The 22,794-nt window shown below is 37.8% G+C and overlaps 1 protein-coding gene across 1 annotated transcript in view; it reads left to right on the top strand.

Annotated features, from left to right (window-relative positions):
* PDE320 (pigment defective 320) overlaps nt 1–22,794 on the top strand; it is a 43,085-nt gene that overhangs the window by 2,603 nt on the left and 17,688 nt on the right. The window contains exons 2-3 of the mRNA XM_089982160.1: nt 11,090–11,336; nt 12,104–12,458. Of these exons, the coding sequence (XP_089838286.1) occupies nt 11,090–11,336; nt 12,104–12,458 (602 nt within the window). The remainder of the gene's footprint in view (nt 1–11,089; nt 11,337–12,103; nt 12,459–22,794) is intronic.

The following is a 22,794-nucleotide window of genomic DNA, read 5'->3' as shown; positions in this document are numbered from 1 at the left end:
ATTACACAATGTTAGGACCAAAGTCCATACAAACTAAAGCTCAAAAACTTGTACTACAACAGTGCAACTATAAGTGGACTTAGAAAGGGTGTGCGTGGCTTAGGTGTTGTGAACACCCCAATTTTGTGATGATCACAGGTGTGCACGCCCTGAGTGCACCAATATTAGACACCATTTTTTAGTTATTCGACCATACGGATTGTTAGAATATACATGGGTTTTGGATCCATATCCAGACCTGATATGCATTATGTAAAAACGTGTGAGAGAGGGGCATTATTGTAACTGTAACAATCACATATATATATCAAAATACGTCACCCAGTTAGGGTGAGACTTCGTGTTATTCTTCACTACTTTCTCTTTGTGTTTTTCTCTTCTTCTTGTCTTTGTTGTGTAGGGACAGTTCTCTAAGAAATCTCACATGGTATCAAAGCGCCATAAGAGGTAACCCTCATCGATCTGGGCTGCATATCTTCCTTCCTTCTAGAACATCACTCTTTCTTTAGATCTCATCAATAGGTCTGTTTCCTTCCTTTTATCAGATCTGCTGCTGTCAATCAGATCTATCAATATTTCAAATAAAAAAAAATGCTAGATCTGATATCAATCAAATCGATCTCCAAAAAAAAAAGAAAAAAAGAGGAGAAATCGATTTGATATCTTCCTTCATATTTTTCATTTGTCAAATCTCTACCAAAAAAAAGAAAAAAGGTATTTTCTGTCAGATCACATTAGATTTGATTTTATCCTCTTGAAAATTTTCTTCTCTCTTTCCAATTAGATTTGATTTTCTTAATCAGATTTGATTTTCTCCTCTCTCGATTTTCTCGTTTTTTGTTTCTCAAACCTTTTTTCTTTTTCTTTATTATATCTTGTTCTTGAGTTTTCTCTCCTTTATATCTCACGTCAGACCAGATCTGACGTGATTCTGGTTTTCACCATCACATCAGATCAAATTTGACATGTACCTTTAGAAAAAAGGTCGATAGTATTAAATATATACATATAGACTTTATATTTTATATGTATATGTCATCAGTTCTTGGCTTCTTTTGCACATCAATATTACCAGAGATTATTCTCTGATTCCTTTCTGATTTACCATCTTCAGAAAAAAAAAGATCGGAAAAATCCTTCACATAGAGCACAAATTATCTATTCTATCAGCCATTTATTTATTCCTTTTGTCACTCCTTTCTTTTCTTTCCATTATTCTTCCGATGGTCATAATCAATGCTTCATTTCTCAGTCACCTAGTCACTAAGAAACTCGATTCTTCCAATTTCATTACCTAGAAGAAACAAATCATTCCTTTCCTCAGCAACCATGATCTGATGGGGCACCTTGATGGGTTGATTTAGATACCCTTGGAGTTCGTTCCCAAAATAATCTCAAAGCATGATAAAAGCGCAGGGACAACCTCCAAAAACATGGTCAGAAATCCAAATTTTATTTCATCGCACAGGAATGATCAATCAGCAGTAGCTTTCATCATGACCACTCTTTTCCGTGAAGTTCTTATTCACATTCCATCTGGAGTTCCAACAAAAGAGTTATGGGATAGTTTGCATAAATGATATGAAGAGATTTCTACTCCTAGGATTTATCAGTTGAAGGCAGAATTCACAAATCTAAAAAGGGGAGATTCACATATTGCTTAATATCTCAACAAGATCAAGGTTTTGGTCCATCAGCTTGTAGTCATAGGCTCTTCGTTGTCAGATGCGAATATATGCACAAAAATTGTTAGAGGCCTTGGGCAGGAATATAATATGTTTATCACAGTTTATACTAGTACGGTTTCTCTCCTGCCTTTTGATTGAATGCGCACTATGTTGTTGGAACATGAAGCGATGTTTAACATATCATCTGGGTCCCAGAAGGATGAAGTGAGTCATGATGTAATGGTTGCAATACATACTTTCAACACCTCTTAAGGAAGAAGACACGACCGTAGACGCAATTCTGGTGGCCGTGAGACTAGTATATTTCCTATATTCTCTTATTCTTCTACTAATCAAGCGAATTTGGTATGTCAGATGTGTGGAAGGAAGGGTCATATGTGTTTCAACTGTTATTGGCAATATGTTCCTACTTATTGGCTGCCTACGGTACCGATTCCAACTTGCTTTAGGTATCTTGTAGCTGCTGCCCTAGCATTTTCAAGATCTAATAAGGGAGCTTCTTTTCTTTTTTAGTTGATTCATTCTGATGTTTGGGGACCTTCTTCGGTTGTATCCTTATCCAAATCCAAGTATTATGTAATTTTCATAAATGATTTTACTCGTTTCACTTAGATATATTTTCTAAAATCCAAGGATTCAATTCTAAATGTCTTTCGTAGATTCAAAATGTATGTTGAAACTCAATTTTCTCGAAAAATCTTAACCTTGCGGAGTGATGGTGGTGGTGAGTTCATGTCCACTCAGTTCACACAATTTTGCTTGATAACGGCATTCAACGTGAGTTGAGTTGTCCAAGGACCTCCCAAAAAAATGTTGTGGCTGAACGAAAACATCGCCATATTGTGGAGACCGCCTTGACTATAATGTATGATGCTAACCTCAAGCCTTACCTATGGTCAGAAGCCTTTCACACAACCGTTTATTTGATAAATAGAATGCCTCTATCCAACCTTGTAGGTGAGTTATCATATTCTTTGTTGTACGGATCATACCCTCTTGGTTATGTGTGTATGGATGTCGGTGCTTTGTCCATATTGATGGTTCGATGTGAAATAAATTATCTCCTAGAGCAACTATGTGTTAATTTATTGGGTATGATGAAAAATACATGGGATATAGATGCTAAGGTTCTTATCTCCCATCATGTTGTTTTTAATGAAGATGTTTATGGGGCTGCATCATCCGAAATCACCACTGACAAAGTTGTTGCTGATAATACTCTGCCATCACATGAACAACAACCGCGTTTTCAAAATTTTAAACAGGTTTACAGCAGAAAAGGTGGACAGCAGCCTGAAAAATATAGCAAATCAACTGCCGAACCCATTCAGCCCACTACTTCCACTGCTGATCCGACTGTATATCCTCCCTCATTGGTTGACAACAACACCTCCAATTAGTCTACTAGCAGTTTCCCATTTCAGCCATTAAATAATGTAGCAAACATTGGTTTCGTTCAGCAGCAACCTCACCCTACTCGTTGGTTTCGTTCAGCAGCAACCTCACCCTACTCGCATGTCCAGTAGGATTTGGCATCCTCCTTATAAATGGGTTAGTTATGGGTCATTTTCTTTGGACTTTCAAGTATATGCTGCATCACTTGATGATTTTCAAGAGCCACAGTCCTTTGTTGAAGCTAGTTGTCATTTATGATGGACGGATGCTATGAATGAAGAAATAGCAGTTTTTCATGAGTGCAATACATGTGAAATAGTTCCTTGACCAGTAAATAAAAACGTGGTAAGTTGTTGTTGGGTGTACAAAATTAAACGCAAATTTGATGGTAGCATCGAGCGCTTTAAAGCCAGGTTAGTAGCTAAATGATATACTTAGGAACATGGACTCGATTTGGATGAAACTTTTAGTCCAGTTGTTCGCATGGGAACGATTCGTATTGTTTTATCTTTTGCCGTATCTAATGGATAAGATTTATTCTACTTAGATGTTAAAAATGCATTATTCCATGGTGATTTGTGTAAAGAAGTATATATGGAGCATCCACCTGTCTATCTTGGGAGAGACGCTCAAAATATTTTTCTTAGACTGAAAAAGGCTATATGTGGCTTAAAACAAGCTTCACGAGTGTTGAGAGTTATTATCGTGAGGGGTTTATTGGAAATAAGAAAAGTTATCAGGTGGTCTTGTTTATATTTTAACTTTTAATGGCCTTTTTATAATTTTCTTTATTGACCCTAATCACTACTTAAGGGTGATTAGGGCTAATCGTGAAAAGACTTTTTTCTTTTCTCAAACCAAGCTTCAACATGGTATCAGGGCCTCTCGTTCTTGGGAGAATCTGACGCCTAGGCTGAATTTCTTTCTTCCCTCTTTATCATAGTTTCTTTCTTTCTTCCTCTCTCCTTCTAGCCTATATCCAGTCTGTTCGATCTTTCTTTTGATCGAACCTTAGGTTCTTTCCTCAATCTCACGACCTGGGATCTGACTAGTTCTGCATAATATGCAGATCTGATCAGACGCCCTAGATCATGGGTTCCTCTTTTGTTCCTTGTTGATGACGCCTCAGTAATATTGATGGATCGTGGTGCATCAGATCTACCATCATGTGGAGATTGCGTGGAGCAGATCTGGCATCATAATCGTGTTGCATCAGATCAACAATCATTCTGTGATTGGGTGGAGCAGACCTGAGATTGTGCAGTAACTGGATGTCATGTAGCGTGGAGCGTTGATGTTGGATCAGATCTGAATGTTGTGACTGACTTACTGTTGCTCGTATCAGAGTTGTGTTGATGTGGTAGGCGTTAAATCTGTAATGCTTGTTGGCGTTGGAATCAGATTTGCTCATATCAAAGTCGTGTTGATGTGGTAGGCGTTAAATCTGTAGTGCTTGCTGTCGTTGGAATCAGATTTAATCAGATCTGATTAATTTTTGTTGAAGTTCAGATCTGAAATCAATTTTCGTCATCTGGAATTAAATTTTATAGTGGTGATCAGATTTATTATCTTGTTGGTGGCGTCTGTGATATATATATATATATATATATATATATATATATATATATATATATATATATATTGCAAGACAAGGATTTTATTTCAGCTGGAATCTGGGTCTTTACTATCAGATTGCTCGTGAATACTTTCTGGTTATTATTATTATCCTCCTCATTGGCTAGCTACTGTCAGCGGTGAATACCATGGCTGAAATAAAGTCCAGTGATGGTGAACAAAGGTCTGAAGTGTTTGCAGAGTACAAAGCTTTTGCCAATCCCTTCTCTTATGGGTCGTCTGTAAAGTTGGACGACAATAATTATGAAAGATGGTCGAGGACTTTTATGATGTCTGTGTCAGGACATCGTCGAAAACATATTTTGTTAGAAAAGGAACCAACGGAGAAAACTGAGAAATATGCCACATGGCAGGAAGATAATGACATTGTTATGTCTTGGATTATGAACAGTGTTCAGCCACATATTGCATACGGCTTAATTTACTATTCTACTGCAAAGGAGATGTGAGATTCATTACATGACACGTACTCTCAAGACAAAAATGTCAGTAGAATTTTGCAAGTTGTGCAAGAGATATTTCAGCTGCAGCAGAGTGATCAGAATCTTTCCCAATATTATGCATCAGTTAAATCAGCCTATGAAAGGCTCAACTCTGTTCATCCTCCCTGCTGCACTAATCATAAAACTCATCAGGAGCAGACTATGGTGGCTCGTTTTCTATCAGGATTATCTCTTGATTACTCAGTAGCTAAGGTGCAAATGCTTACTGGCTCTGAGATTCCTACTCTAGCTGATGCCTAGAACCGGTTAAGCCGTCTTGTTATTACCCTTCTTCCGCCTCATGGGGACTCTCAGACTTCAGCTCTTGTCGTCACTGGTGGATGAGGGCATGGTTTACCTAGTTCTTCCAGAGGCAGAGGTCGTGGAAGAGGCAGTGGAGGTCGTAGCAGGCTTCAGTGTACATATTGTGGCAAGCAGGGGCACCTTGAGGATCGTTGTTGGGATAAGAACCCTAAAAGTCACCCTTAGAGCTCATTATCGTTCCCCAAAGCAACAATTCAGGTTGTCTCTTCCATCACTGAACATGTGCCTACTTCAATCAATACAATTACTCTCAGTCGTGCAAAATATGATCAACTTTTTTCTCAGAGTTCTGCATCTGTGTCTGCCTCTACTGTAGTGACTGATGTGGCATGCTCTGCAGGTACTCAGGTGGATGATGGCGTAAGATATGGATTATTGATTCTGGCGCCTCTCGACACTTTTGTGGAGATTCACATAGTTTCTCTACATTGGTTCATACATCTTTCCCTCGTCATGTTAAATTGGCAGATGGTAGATTATCCCCAATGGTGGGGCAAGGAGATGTGCATCTTACCCCTACATTACGAATTCAACATGTTCTCCATGCTCCACAGTTTCCTAAGAATTTATTATCCGTAAGCCAGCTTACAAAAGAACTAAATTGTCGAGTTATATTTGACCCGGGTTCTTGTGTATTTCAGGATTTGCTGTCTGGGAAGAAGATTAGTGGAGGCCATGAGGAGGGAGGTGTTTACTATCTTACACAACCAGTTGGAGTAGCAACTTCGTGTGTGAAATCGAGTTCTAATTCCTACCAATGGCATCTCAGATTGAGTCATCCTTCTCTCTCTAAGCTTCGAAGAGTCATTCCACAGGTCTCTCTTACAACGTCCTTTCAGTGTGAAACATGTCAGTTGAGCAAGCATCATCGTAGTTCCTTTTCTTTAAGTCAGAGTTGTTCTAGTCAAAGTCCTTTTGATCTAATTCATGTTGATGTTTGGGGGCCTAGTCGGGTTCCTAATAGGTTTCAGTCCAAGTATTACCTTGTCATTGTTGATGATTACTCTAGAGTGTCTTGGGTCTTTTTAATAAAGGAGAGATCTGAAGTCCTGTGTATTCTCCAATCTTTTATTCTTGAAATAAAGACTCAATTTGGTTTCATTGTTAAAATTGTTCGCACTGATAATGCTCTTGAATTCAAATCTAGCAAACTATTACAATTTTATTGGGATAATGGGATTTGCCCTCAATTTTCATGTGCCTATACGTCCCACCAAAATGGGATAGTTGAAAGAAAAAATCGACACCTTTTGGAAGTAACTCGAACCCTTATGATTCAAACAAACATGCCAGCTTTTTTTTTGGGAGATGCCCTTCTTACTTCCTGTTACCTTATTAACAGAATGCCTTCTACTGCTCTTAATGACCAAATTCCTATCAGACAACTTTATCCTGATTGTTCTTTGTTCAAAGTTGCTCCTAAGGTATTTGGTTGTGTTTGTTTTGTGCAAAAACTTGGACCTACTAGGGACAAACTAGCTACACAGGCAACTAAGTGTGTCTTCCTTGGGTATCCAAAAAACCAAAAAGGGTACAAATGTCTTGACCCCATTGCTCGTAAAGAGTATATCAGTGCGGATGCTACATTCTTTGAAACCATTCCTTACTTCTCGTCGTGCGCGTCTCGTGTGAATCCTGATATGTCCAAATCGTTTCCCTTACCCATTCCTCACATTCCTTTGGAGTAAGTTCCTTTGTTGCCTTCATTATGTTCTGATCCCTCTTGAACTTGGTTCCATGATCCTCCATTGGTGTATACTCGCCGTCAAGCCTCCTCTCGTGGCCCTTTATCACCTTCTTCTCCTGCAGTCAGTGATCCTGATCATGTTGATGATTCTATTGCTTATCCTGATGATCGTAGAGCAGATCCTGAGACTGAAAATGATTTGCCCATAGCCCTGAGGAAAGGCACGCGTCAGTGTACTCTGCACCCAATTTCAAAGTTTATGTCCACAGACAAGATTGGAAAGAGCATGCAAAACTTTCTATATGCTTTATCTGTCATCTTCAGGCCTATCAATCATCAACAGGCTTTATTAGATCCTCAATGGAAACAAGCAATGCAAGAAGAAATGGACGCCTTGATTTCTCAAGGGACTTGGGAGCTTGTCGATCCTCCTTTTGATGCAGACATTGTTGGTTGTAAGTGGGTGTACACTATTAAATACCATTTTGATGGTACTCTGGAGAGACACAAAGCTCGTCTAGTTGCCAAAGGCTACACCCAAACATATGGGGTGGACTTCTTTGAGACTTTCTCTCCCGTTGTTAGAATGGGCACTATACGCTTAGTTATTTCTGTGGCTGTTCATCATGGGTGGAGTATGACTCAGCTTGATGTGAAGAATGCTTTTCTATATGCGGATCTATCTGAGACGGTCTACATGCAACAACCGCCTGACTTTGAACGACAGGGGGAGTGTGGCAAAGTGTGCAAACTAAAAAAGGCAATATATGGCCTAAAGCAAAGCCCGCGTGCATGGTTTCACAAATTGTTTGAGGTGATGTCTAAATTTGGTTTTCAGAGGTCACCATCAGACCATTCTTTGTTCATAAAGAATAGCTCTAAAGGTTTTGTGATTATGGTTGTTTATATTGATGATATAATTTTAACTGGAGATAATGAGCAGGAGATTTCAAGCACCAAGGCATATCTGCAGAAATACTTTATTACAAAGGATCTGGGTCCTCTCAGGTACTTCTTGGGAATCGAAGTAGCAAGAAATAGAGAATGCATGGTTCTTTCTCAGAGAAAATATGTGCTTGATCTTTTACAGGAGACAGGGATGCTTGGTGCAAAACCAACCACTATTCCCATGAATCCTAAACTACTCTTGTATGACGAGCAATCTGAGGCAGTTGATAGCAAGTCCTATAGGACTCTCATTGGTAAACTCCTCTATGTTACTGTAACTAGGCTTGACATATCATTTGCTGTTGGCAAGTTGAATCAATTCATGGATAAACCAAGAAAAGTTCATTGGGAGGCAGCTATGATGGTTCTTAAATACTTGAAGACATCTCCAGGAAAAGGTCTATTGTTTACAAAAGGGGCAAATCTTGATTTGGTTGCGTATACTGATGCTGATTATGCAGGGTCGGTTGATGATAGGAAATCTACTACAGGATTTTGTGTTTTTGTTGGTGGCAACTTAGTTTCATGGAGAAGCAAGAAACAAGCCCTAGTAGCAAGATCAAGTGCTGAGTCAAAATATAGGGGTATGGCACAAACTGCTGCTGAAATGATTTGGATAAAATCTATGCTTACCGGATTGGGTATAAAGGTTTCTCTGCCTATGAAGATGATGTGTGATAACAAGGCAGCCACGATATTGCTAATAATCCTGTATTTCATGAGAGGACTAAGCATATTGAGATAGATTGCCATTATATTCGGGATATGGTTCAAATGGGAAATATATCAATTGTTCATGTTTCTTCGGAAGATCAAGTAGCAGATGTTTTTACCAAACCTCTTCCTATCGCAGAATTCTCAAAGTGTTGTAACAAGCTGAGCATGATTGACATCTATGCTCCAGCTTGAGGGGGAGTGTTGAGAGTTATTATCGTGAGGGGTTTATTGGAAATCAAAAAAGTTATCGGGTGGTTTTGTTTATATTTTAACTTTTAATGGCACTTTTTGTAATTTACTTTATTGACCCTAATCACTACTTAAGGGTGATTAGGGCTAATCGTGAAAAGACTTTTTTCTTTTCTCAAACCAAGCTTCAACAACGAGCACTGTTTGATATATTTGGCAATGTTGTTCATTCTCTTGGTTTTGAGTGCAATCATTGTGACTACTACTTGTTTGTGCATCATGACAAATTTGTGATCACAATCGTTGTGGTTTATATGGATGATATAGTCATCACATGCAGCAATCATGCATAGATTAGTCAACTAAAATCAATCTTCATAGTAGATTTCACATAAAAGATCTGGGCCCTCTTCGATTCTTCTTGGGTGTGCAGGTGGATCAACAATCAAACTGTCTTATTCTTTCACAGCAAAAGTATAATACTCACTCCCATGGCTATTCCAACTCAGTTGGATAATAGTCTTTCATATGATGTTGATTTTCCCGAACCTGAAAAATATTGAAGCATTGTTGGTGCCTTACAATACTTGACCTCACGCTTCTAGATTTGGCTTTTTCAGTAAATCAAGTTTCTCAATTTATGCATAAGCCTCATATGCATCATATGGAAGCGGTGAAGAGGATTCTTAGATATATTAAGGGCAGTCTTTCAGATGGCTTCATATATCTTTCACCTTCTTCGGTGAGCCCTCGTGTCTCCATTAAGGTTTTAGCCTATTTTGATGCAGATTGGGCCCATGATCCTCTTACAAGGCGTTCAGTGACTGGTTATATTGTTTATTTGGGAACACACCTAGCCTTTTGGGCTAATCGAAAATAGAAAACTATTGCCCGCTCAAGTACAGAGGCAGAATATTAGGCTATGGCTGTTGTTACTGCGGAAGTTGTATGGGTTAAACAAGTATTGTTAAGCTTGCATCAACATATATCCAGCTCTTTGTTCTATTATGATAATAGAAGTGTGGTAGCTATCTCTACTAATCCAGTTCAACATGGTAAGATGAAACATGTAGAGATTGATCAACATTTTGTTCAGGAAAATGTCGAAGCCAAAGAAATTCAACCAGTCTTTATTCGATGCGAGGACCAGATGGTTGATCTTTTTACCAAGGCTCTTACAGTCCGTCATCACTGGACTCTGAAATCTAAATTGTCCATGGTCATCGACCACGCTCAATTTGAGGGTGTGTGTTAGAATATACACGGGTTTTGGATCCATTTCCAAACCCGATATGCATTATGTCAAAACGTGTGAGAGAGGGGCATGTAACAGCCACACACACACACACACACACACACACACACACATATATATATATATATATATATATATATATATATATATATATATATCAAAAGACGTCACCCAGTTACAGTGAGCTTTCTCTTTGTGTTTTTTTTCTTCTTGTGTGTTGTGTAGGGACAGATCTCCAAGAAATCTCACATGGATGTGTTCAGCTTTGCCAAGAATCGGCCCTTGGTTTGTGTTTTTTCAATGAAAAAATATGTTTTTATAACATTTTGAATTTAAAAAATTGTGGGCCGTTGATTTTCAACCCTTAGAAAACCTACTTACATGTCAGAATCAGATGATTCAAAAGCCGATCCCTACTAATTTGATTGCATAGAACGCATACGTATGGTCATAATTTTTAAAATAAAAAAATATTGGTGAAAAATTGAGTGCATTTCCATGCTTCATCAATGGTGGTGGACACCTCTCTCTCTCTCTCTCTAACACACACACACATTGTCTCAGGCATGGTCACTTACAATTTATAGTACTTTTTCATTGCTCACACATTTGGATGTCCAATTCAGCTTTATGTACAGATGATTTTTTTTATTAAATATCCCAATTTGAGTTTCCTTTTTATGGCATGTAGGATTCATTATTGCAAAGCGTATTATTAATTTATTTTGTTTCAGATTGAAGTTACTCAAAAGATTGTTTACTTATGCAGGCTTGCCACTATTTTAGGCCAGTTAAATTTACAGAAACTATTTTCTGTTGTGAAAGAGGAAGCAGCACAAAATCCTATGGAACCCTTTGGACATCAAAAAATATGGAAACACCTAAGTGATAAATCACTATATGCCCTCAGCTTTTGTTCAGATTTCTTGATTACACCAAGTAGTTCATTTCTTTTGAGCTCAGAAATACACAATGACAAAAAAGGTCGACGGAATAAGGCACTTTTCCATCACAAGGCAAGTTGATTGTTCTTGTTTTCTTGCAAAGTTGATGTACTATTAATGTATCCGTCAATTTTTTATTTTTCATACATATATTTATATTTATTATGTATATAAAAATATGCAGCCAGGCTTTGATAAAAAAATGGGTTTATACATAAGATTGAGATTAAAATTTTCGTTGAGATAAAAAATAAAAAACTAAAATCCTATAAACATTTGCTAAAGTTAAAATCTTGTTAATAAAAAATTAATAAAAAGAAATGATCTGTTCAATTTTTAAAATCTTGTTAATAAAAATAAATAATCTGTTCATTTTTTAAAATCTTGTTAATAAAAAGAAATAATCTGTTCAATTTTTACTTGTAATGGAGAGAGTGAGAGCCCCTGCTTCGCTGAGAAGAAGACGCCAATTTGCCAGTAATTGTTGGTTTATCCATTACACGATGGTTCTCTCAATTCAAGGTTGTGCCAACTAGCTCTATTCTGTTGCTTCTGGAGAACTGTAACATTTATACTTTATTTTATAGTTTGAGTACCTTGACTATAAATACATGATATATCTCATTTGCTCTTATGAACTTATCTCCAAATTTTGTCCTTTGTTGGTCAATGCTGAATCGATAATTTTGAGATGCTTCGTGTAAAATCTTATATGCACGAGGGTGTAGGAGATGCTCCTTTCGGGCACCTGTATGTTTTTACATGTTGCATTTTTTACCGGAACAATTCGTTGTGAACATTGCTGCTTGAACAGGACATAATTGTTTGGCTAAATGCAGTTTCCGCTACACAATTTATTGCTTGAGATGACATGGCCTAGGCTTTCTGTTGATAAGGCTGGAACCTACTGGGATGTGCCCTTGACAATGGCTGTTGACATTGCTTCGGTTGCTTCTGATTCTGGTTTAAGTTACCATTTATGTGTGGATCATAGGACTGGACTTCCTAAGCAACTTGATGGTGATAAGACCAGCAGCATACCTCCTGCTTTGCTGCCCTATTTGTGTGCAAAAGCTGCATGCTCATTTCAAAAGAATCTTGATATTTGGAGAAGAAAAAATGGAAAGTTGAAAATGGTCCAGCCATATGATGTATTTTTAGCTGATCCTCATGTTGCAGCATCTGGACTAATTGGTAACTATCTGCTTTCTTTCTGACAAATTAACTTATTTCTAGTCTTTGACATGATGGAATTTTACATGAAGATTTTGGTTGTATCGTGTAATTATATTTAATGTTCTAATTTCTTACATGAGCTCAGATATTCATAAAATGATCTAAAGAAGGAAAGGAAGAGAAACAGACTGAAGAGAAAAGGGCATGAGGGCACAATACCTGAACTATAGATATAATGTGAAATAGGATTTGTATAAAATGTTTCATTCTATACAGATGAAAGCAGCAATGATGGGATTGATAACGTAAACAGATATCTACAATGGATGAGCATAAATGAACTAGTATTTCTTTAATAAACCACAATAAGTTACAGAACATTTCCCCCCTCTTCCACACATATAAGCATTCCAACTCCACGCATGAGCATGTTAAAATGTAAAACTGTACATATATGTATATATAATAATATTATATTATTATATATATATATAAATACATTTTTCATTTCTTTCTTTTCTGTAATTTTTTTCCTTTATTTTTATTTTTTGTCTTTATGTCATCTAGTTCAGTTTGAACTAGAATGACTTGCTAGTCAAGTCCTGTCCAGACTTGACTAGCAATAGAGCTGTTGGACTGACACAGTCCAACAACTCTTAATAGAGCTGTTGGACTGACACATTCCAACAGCTCTATTGAGTCCTCTTTCAGCTGTGTATATAAAGGGGTGCAGCCCCTCTTGTATTTAATTCCAATGCTTCTTAAGCAATTGGTTTTTCATATCAATAAAGAATACATTTTTATTTTCTTTCCAGTTATACCCTTTTTAAGGGTTATGCTTTAGTGTCATTCTAGACACTTTCCCTTGTTAATCTAAGCTCGTGTTTCGAAGATCTCCATTTCATTTCATGGTATCAGAGCCGCGGAAGTACTAAATCTTGAAGAAAAGCTGCCTCGGTTTCCGTGCCCGTTTGCAAAAGTGTTTGCCACTTGAAGAGAAGTGTTTTATCACTTCATTGGAGAAGATTTCACATCTTGTTGTATTGTTTTCTTTTCTTTCTTTTTCATTTTCCTTCTTGTTTCTCTTCTATCCCTATTCTTTCTCTCATTGTAATCGATGGATGACAATGATAAAGTCACCATCATGCCTATGAAATTAAGCGATACGAACTATGTAACATGGGCTTCAATCATGAAGCACCATATATGGGGAAAAGGCTTATGGGGGATTGTGGATGGTTCCGATTCGAAACCTAAGCTATCTCTTACTAAAAAAGAGGGAGATAAAGAGGTCCTTCTATCGGAAGAAGAGAAAATCAAGGCTATTGTCTCCTACGAGAAGAAATGGAAAGAATGGAGAATATCTCATGCGAAGATAATGTCATGGCTTATCAATAGCGTTGACATTAAAAAATGCTCAAGTCTTGCCAAATTTGATCATGCCGATAAGGCATGGGAATACCTTAAGAATATGTATTCCCTTAAAGATATTGCACACGTGTGCAACCTCCAAGAAAAAGTTCGAATGATGACACAAGGAGACAAAACTATTCGTGAATATTACAATGGGTTGTCCGAACTTTGGGAAGAACTTTCCCTTTTTGAACCAAAGTGGCATTGTGCCGAAGACATCGAGCTTCGTCAGAAACAACTCGATGCTGAACATTTTTACCAGTTTATCACTGGATTAAGGCCGAAATTTGAAACCACTAAATTGACCCTACTTCACCGGGGAAAAATTCCTTCTATTGTTGAAACTATTGAAGAGTTAACAATGGAAGAAAATCGTCTCCGGAAAGGTTCTTTAAAAATTGAAGATGATTCCGTTTTAGCCGTGTCTAGACCAGGGAATCATGTTCGATCATATAGGCCTCCTCACTTTAACCGACAAAATGGTGACTATGATAAGAAGAAAGTTATTTGTCATCATTGTCATGAACCGGGACACTACAGGCCACAATGTCCCAAACTTAAGGAGCTGAGAGAAAAAAGAGCTGCAATTGCTGGATCAGAGCCTAAAGATCAGGATGCACCAGTTTCCCTGGCCCAACTAATGGAGATTCTTCAGCCTCTCATCAAAGGTGCCTCTTCCTCATCTGAAGCTTCAACCGGCGCAGCAGCCTCATCTTTTTCTGATCTAGGTAAAATTTCTTGGCTTCTTGACTCTGGTGCATCTTTTCATATGACCCCAAATAATCAAAGTCTATCCAAATGTGTTAAAAATAAAACAAGTGTGTCAAAGGTCTTTACTGCTGATGGGACTTCTCTTGAAATAGAAGGAATAGAAAATTTTGAAAAAATTTATAAAACAAAAAAATTTTTTATTCCAGAAATTAGATATGTTCCCAAATTAAATTTAAATCTTTTATCTATATCTCAAATTTCTGATTATGGGTGTAATATTTATTTTTCTTCTCATGGTTGTTGGGTACAGGATCGTCAGTCAGGCAAGCTGATTGGGGAAGGCCATAGAGAAGGACTCTATTACATGGATTTTTTGGAAATGCCGAAGAAAGCTTTTTGTTATAATATTCAAAAAATAGAGTTGGAACTGTGGCATAAGAGACTTGGTCACCCACATATAGCCAAAATCCAACATTTTCCAAATCTAGGGAAATTTTGTAACTCTGAATCATTTGATTGTAAAGATTGTATTCTCGGCAAAATGAAAAGATTACCATTTCAGAACAGAACCTTTTTCTCTTCAAGACCACTTGAATTAATACACTCGGATGTTTGGGGTCCTGCACCAGTAATTTCTAAAGGAGGATTTGTTTACTATGTTATTTTTGTCGATGATTTCTCCCGACATACGTGGATGTACTTTCTCAAACATAAGTCTGAAGTATTTTCATACTTTCAAACTTTTCATAATATGGTTAAAAACAAGTTTCAAAATGATATTACTATTTTTCGCACAGATTCAGGGGGAGAGTTTTTATCCACAGATTTTCAAAATTATCTTAAATTACATGGCATCGCACATCTTAATTCACTCATATGAAGAACCATCCACATATTTTCAAGCAAAAAATGATATCAAATAGATAGAAGCCATGAAAGCTGAATTAGATGCACTTGAAAAGGCTTCTACATAGAATATTCAAGATCTTCCTCCAGGGAAGAAAACTATAGGATGTCGATGAGTTTATAAAATTAAAACCAAGAGTGATGGTACTCTTGAAAGATATAAAGCCCGTTTAGTAGCCAAAGGTTATGCCCAAGAATATGGGATTGATTATGAAGAAACCTTTGCTCCGGTGGCTCGTATGACTACTGTCCGAACCTTAATTGCCTTAGCTTCTATAAAAAAATGGTCTATTTTTCAAATGGATGTCAAAAATGCTTTTTTAAATGGAAAGCTAGTTGAAGAAGTATATATGGAACCCCCTCCTGGTCTAAGTATTCCTAAGGGTAAAGTCCTTCGCTTAGAAAAAGCTCTTTATAGACTTAAACAAGCACCAAAAGCTTGGTATGATAGGTTTAGTCGTGTTATGATTGATATTGGTTTTCAATTCTGTTTAACTGACACTGCTTTGTTTATTAAGAATTCTGATGCAGGGATCATTGTGCTTCTTCTCTATGTGGATGATATGATCATCACCGGAAGCAATAAACAGGGAGTTGAAACAATCAAAACACTTCTTAAATCTCATTTTGAAATGACTGATTTGGGTTTGTTGAGATATTTTTTAGGCATTGAAGTTGCTTATTCTCCTAGAGGATATTTATTATCTCAGACTAAATTTGCTTTTGATATTGTTTTCAGGTCTGATATTACTGATGATAAGAAAGTTGATACTCCAGAAGTTGTTAATGTTAAAATGAAGATTGATGATGGAGAACTTCTTGCAGACCCTACTCCTTACAGACAGTTTGTCGGGGCACTTTCCTATCTATCCATTACCCGACCAGATATAGCACATGTTGTTCATACAACAAGTCAATTTCAACATGCTCCTACTTCTGTTCATATGGGAGCAGTCATGCGTATTATCAGATACATCAAGTCCTCTATTTCACGAGGACTTTTCTTATCTTCCTCCTCTTTTCTTGATTTAATTGCATATACTGATGCTGATTGGGGAGGTGATCCCAATAACAGACACTCAACCACTGGCTTTTGTGTCTTTTTAGGGGAATCATTAATCTCGTGGAGGTGTAAAAAGCAGCAGAAGGTATCTCTCTCATCCACCGAAGTTGAATACAGAGCCATGGCAACCACGACCATGGAAGTAGTTTGGCTCCGACGACTGCTTGCTGACATGGGAGCTGAAGCAACAAAGGCTTCACAAATGTGTTGTGACAACAAAAGTGCGATCTACATTGCCAGTAACAGAACATTCCACGAACGCACCAAACACATCGAAATGGATTGTCACTACGTCAGAGAGGAATATCTACACGGGATAATTGATCTGCCATATGTCACTTCAGAATATCAGTTAGCAGACTTCTTTACAAAGCCTCTCGCTGCTCCTCGATTTCACTTTCTCTTAGACAAACTTTCGCTCATTGTACCGTAAGTTTGAGGGGGAGTGTTAAAATGTAAAACTGTACATATATGTATATATAATAATATTATATTATTATATATATATAAATACATTTTTCATTTCTTTCTTTTCTGTAATTTTTTTCCTTTATTTTTATTTTTTGTCTTTATGTCATCTAGTTCAGTTTGAACTAGAATGACTTGCTAGTCAAGTCCTGTCCAGACTTGACTAGCAATAGAGCTGTTGGACTGACACATTCCAACAGCTCTAAATAGAGCTGTTGGACTGTGTCCAACAGCTCTATTGGGTCCTCCTTCAGCTGTGTATACAAAGGGGTGCAGCCCCTTTTGTATTTAATTCTAATGCTTCTTAAGCAATTGGTTTTTCATATCAATAAAGAATACATTTTTATTTTTATTTTCTTTCCAGTTATACCCTTTTTAAGGGTTATGCTTTAGTGTCATTCTTGACACTTGCCCTTGTTAATCTAAGCTCGTGTTTCGAAGATCCCCATTTCATTTCAGAGCACACGCACATATCCTACATGTTGGCTTGAACTGTGTGCAGCTTCAGTTCAAGAACAAACAATGTCATTCACTGACAGGTTTCAAGAAATGTCAGCATGATATTAAATCCTAAGCATTGAATGTTAGTTCCTTGATCTTTAATCTTTAACTCTAATGTATTTAACTGTTCCAATGATGATTTGGATTCATTGATATTGTGAATGCCCCTTGTTTCCGAGAACAAAGTAGTGATCTTAAAAGATTTTGGGTTTATATATATATATATATATATATATATATATATATAATTTTTAGGATCAACCAGGTAGCATCCCTCGTAAACATCGCAGCACTGGACCGAAGGCCGCGCAACTGCGAAGCGTCATCTGCTGATTCCGACATTGAAAATAGCAGTACAGGAAGGAGAGCCGTTTCGGCTCCCCACCTGAGCCGACACATACCGAACATCCGAAAGCCCACATAGCGGCAAGAGAACCAACAACAACAGCACGCTGCAGTGTGGCCTGCCAAACCACATGTCCGAGCCCTTTGCCAAGTTGCACAAGGAACCTTGCAGTTGAGTTGTTAGCACCGAGTAGGGACACGATTCCGCTGCGGCAAAGGGAAAGCAAACACAGAGACCCAAGAAGCACAAGCCGTGCACACAACCATGTGCACAATGGACATGTTGAGAAGCCGAGCACCCAAGCACCTCGTGGCAAATTAGCACCGCTCGCAGCCACGACGACGTCGGGCCCCTCCTCGACATTCTAAGAGGGAGAGAGAGAAGACGGAGAGGAGAGGAGGAGAGCAGAGGGAGTCGGGGGCATACCTGGAGAGGTCCGGCGGAGCGGTCAGCGGTGGCGTCGGGGTCCGGCTTCAGGAGGAGAGGAAGGGAGGATTAGGGCAAAAAAAATTTTGCCCTAATCCTCCTCTTCGCAACCCTTTTCATCGGGGAATTTTTTTTTAGTCTAAAAACTGGACAAAAATAACCCTGGGTGCGTTGACCGCACCCAAGGTCGGGTTGACCGCACCGGGTGCCGCACCCGCGTCGCATCGACGCAGGTGCGGCATCTGGTTGGCCGAATCCCTGTGACATAGTGATTGAGTATATTAGCCGTCAATTTTGCAAGTTTGACCTTATGATTGGTGGAACCAGGCTGACATCAGCATTTGAGGTGACACCTGATCTGTGATGGTTTATTTCACTTGTTTTGAGTTGGGGATTCAACAGATAATGGTTTTAGAAAAATTTTGATTTAAGTATCATATGATTTGGTTAAATATTAAAATTTCCACAGATTTTCTTATTTTCTGGTCTTGGATGAGTTTTTCTGGACAGATTTGAATATCTGTCAATTCTGTCCAGGATTTTGAGTTTTGAGGCCTGGATTTCACTCCAATTTGGTCATTTTTGATGGGGAAACTAGGGTTTGCCCAAAGTTAGTAGATATTTTGAAATATATGACGAGTTTTTGGTTGAGTTCTAGTGGACAGTAAGCTAGAACTTGGGTTGCTTTCTGGCGATTATTGTGGAACTTGTTTGCTGCACTGCTTTTTGTTGAAATTAGTTTGTTAGCAGTAGTTTTCTTGCTTTGATTGCTGTGTTCTTGGATAATTTCTTTTGAAAAGAGTAGAAATAAAAAAGCATGGACCAATTAGGCTAGATGGCACCAATTACAACTCTTGGGTTGGACTCATGATGGCAACTATTGAAGGAAGAGGTCTTAGAGACTTTTTTATAGGACAAGCAAGAGACCTAAGATTGGGGTGGAAATTATGGCAAGCAAATACAAGAATAGAGGATGAACAATACTAAGGTGAGATTGTGGCTTCTCAGTTCATGGAGCATGGGATTGCAATTAATCTTGCTAAGTTTCAAAAAGCCAAGGATGCATAGTTCTTTATTGAAAAATTATATAAGCAAGAAAATTAGTATAGACAATACCAGTTGGTACAAGCATTTAGATCTCTTAGACAAGAAAACAAATCTATGCTAGGCTTCTATGCCGAGATGCAGTGAATATGGGATGCACTTGAATAGACTTTAGAACCTGCATAGAAATAGATAGAAAGGCTAAGAGAGGAAACGTGATTGAGCTTCTTATGGCCCTATGCACAGACAAGGATAATGTCAGGAGTGCAATGCTTCACAGAACCACCTCGTCTACTCTCACTCATGCACTTTCTGAGCTTGTTGTTGACGAGACTAAGATGAAGTCTTTAGACATTTCTCTCTCAGGAAAATCGATTATGACAGCTAGTAGATGGTTTATGGGACATGTAGGTATGGGGCCAGCATCAATTGGTGCATGTAGAGGTGACATGAATGATCTGAAATGTCACTATTGCAAATAGTTGACACATAAAGAATACTGATCTAACCTTAAAAAAGAAGTTGGAGATGTTCATGGGTTCTACCTTAGATCTAGTGGTATGGTGAGTGGGATGGGTTTAGAGAATGATGATGTACCCTCTTAGTTGCAGCAACTTCTTTTGACTCAGCAGGTTGTTCATTCTCAGTTACTTGAGGAGATGCAGCAAATTCAACTACTTTTAGCCCAGTCAGCTCCTTGGAGGTTTCTTATGTTGGAAACAAATCTTTCTTTCTATTGCCCTTACGAATATTTTGCTCTTCAAATCTTTGACTTGCCATGTAGCTTTTCCCACAAAAGGGACTCTTGAACCTCCCTGAGTAGCTTCTGGAAGGACTCCAACTCATCCTCGTTGAAAAGTGAAAAATATATTTTTTAAAACAATTGCGGAAACCATACCCAGAGATCCGGGGCCTTAAAGACATAATACAATCCATACCACAAGGGATCTTACATTAACCCAATAATCAACAAATTAACTTTATTCATCAATAATTAAAGTTTAAAAATATAATCAAATAAATATCAATAATAATGGAGTCACACTGTCCCAAAGAAAATATCAAAAAGTAGTCACGCAGCCTCGTAAGCCCCATATAGCAGACGTCCTCATCACTGGGCTTCAGGGCCTGTGAAAAAAAAAACATAAAGGACACAAGGTTAGAATCAAAGATCCTGCGTACGAATTTCTCTAAAGATCTAAATAGGAAAAAAAAACATAAATCAAATTCATGCAACATTTTTTGAGGAACATAACCATAATAATCTCACAACTCAATAGCTATTTAGACATTCAAGATTAAATATCATGCATTGACAATAGCTAACAGGGAAATAAACAAGTAAAATTGCATGAACTAATGCACAAGAGTAAATATGCATGATATCAATGCACATGCATGAGTAACTTATTAAATTTTTATCAAAGTTTTCTTTTGTTTGCATGTCCCTATTAAATGCACACAACACTTTTCATTAAAACCCGCGGATACTCAAAACAGGCACAACAAATTTCTGAAGTTAAAGATAGGTTCTCAGCTGTAGCTTAGCACGTATTTTGTATTTTATTACTGGGTTTCATACTTGGCCTTTGACCGATATCAGAAATCAACACCATCTATTGGAACATTAGAAATCAACATCTAATTTCGGGACACCAGGAAAATCAACATTCACTGATGTCACTATCTTGGTATACCAATAACAACAACTATGTCTACACACCACCCCCAGGCAAAGTGGTGAAAACTCCCTAAAACTGTTGTCGGGAGGCGAACCAGGGTTACCGGAAGCGCCTAGCTAAAAGGGGAAGCGCGCTTCCCCGAAGCGCGAAACTTCGCGCTTCCGAAGCGTGGGGGGAAGCGTCCCCCTTTTTTGGGAAGCGCGTTTCCCTTTAATGGGGGACGCACTTCCCTTTAATGGGAAGTGCGCTTCCCATCACGCTTCCCCCTCGCTTCCCCCACGCTTCCTCCTCGCTTCCCCCACGCTTCCCTTGTTTTTTTCAATTTTTTTGTATTTTTTATTTTTTATTTTTATTTTTTTCGCTTCCCCCTCGCTTTCGAGACGCTTCCTAGGTCGCTTCCGAGACGCTTCCTAGGTCGCTTCCGAGACACTTCCCGAATCGGTCCTAAGTGGTCCCACGCTTCCCCGCTTCCTAAAATTTTGAAAGTGCCTCGCTTCCCGCTCCCGCTTCCTCAACTGGCAACCATGAGGCGAACCACCATATCGGGTTCAGGAGCACAATCGCACATGAAGTTTTAGTATCCTCACGGTTTCTCAAAATCGTCATCCAAGATTCTCATACTGTAAAAGGGACATCTAGGAAGAAAACATTAATTATAATATTTTATCTTTTTTATTTTTTTATCAAAAGACAAATTCTTTGCAAAAGATTCGTTTTGCAAATCAATATGCAAAACACAACACTGGATTTTGGCTCGTTACAAAATTTAGCAGTGCAATTAATTCAAAAATCAATAAGTTTCAAATGGATTTTGCAATGCATAAAATAAGACTTAGAGCAACACCTGCTCGTAGCCCACATGGCCTACAGTGGTTCACATCATACCACTGGTATATCTCATGCAAAAACCACAATAAGCATGCGATCACACAATTATCCAAACATGTCTACAAATGTACATTCAATTACACACAATATGAATGTACATGTAAACAAATTTTACATATGCATATGAACGCATGCTTGGAGCATACATTTTGTTCTCATGTTTTATCTCATGCATATCATTCAAGCATGCACATGATTATGTTGATGCTGTAAAGAGTCTTTCACACAATCAAGTCTACAAACAACTTGACAAAACATACATTCACCCAATATGGTAAACCAAAATAGCATACAAAATGCTCCACAGCACAAACATAAGAATAGTGCATAAATGCACTTGAATCTGAATATGTGAGAGGTAAAACCCTCTACCTTTGTATATTAATTACAATGGGCAGCATGCCCTTATTTATAGAGAGGTTACATGAGAGGAGCTATTAAAATAGCTGTTGGGATAGCTGTTGGGCTACTCCCAACAGCTCTAATTAGAGCCGTTGGGAGTAGCCCAACAGCTCTATTCAAACAGTCAACATTTTGATTGTTTGACAGAACCTGACAAAAAGGCTGTTGGCTGTTTTGACAGTCCAACAGCTCTAGTCAATTATGACTGTTTGACAAAAAGACAAAAAATAAGAAAGAAATAAAATTACAAAAATAAATAAATAAAAAAGTATTACAAGAATATAAGTATATACTTTAAATATATAGTTATATACATATATATATATACATATACATACTCTTGTATTACGAAAAGTATGTATATATATATATATATAAATATATATATATATATATATATTCAAGTATATACATATATATGTCATTTTCTAACAGTCTCCCTCAAACTTATGGTGAAATCACCGAAAGTTTGTCAAGTAAAAAGTTGAATCTTGGTGAGCATAG

This window comes from Nuphar pumila, chromosome 12 (assembly GCF_984573655.1).
Source record: "Nuphar pumila chromosome 12, dmNupPumi1.hap1.1, whole genome shotgun sequence".
Classification (NCBI taxonomy): domain Eukaryota; kingdom Viridiplantae; phylum Streptophyta; class Magnoliopsida; order Nymphaeales; family Nymphaeaceae; genus Nuphar; species Nuphar pumila.
The sequence above is the reverse complement of the archived record's forward strand: the minus strand, read 5'-3'. Positions and strand labels throughout refer to the sequence as shown.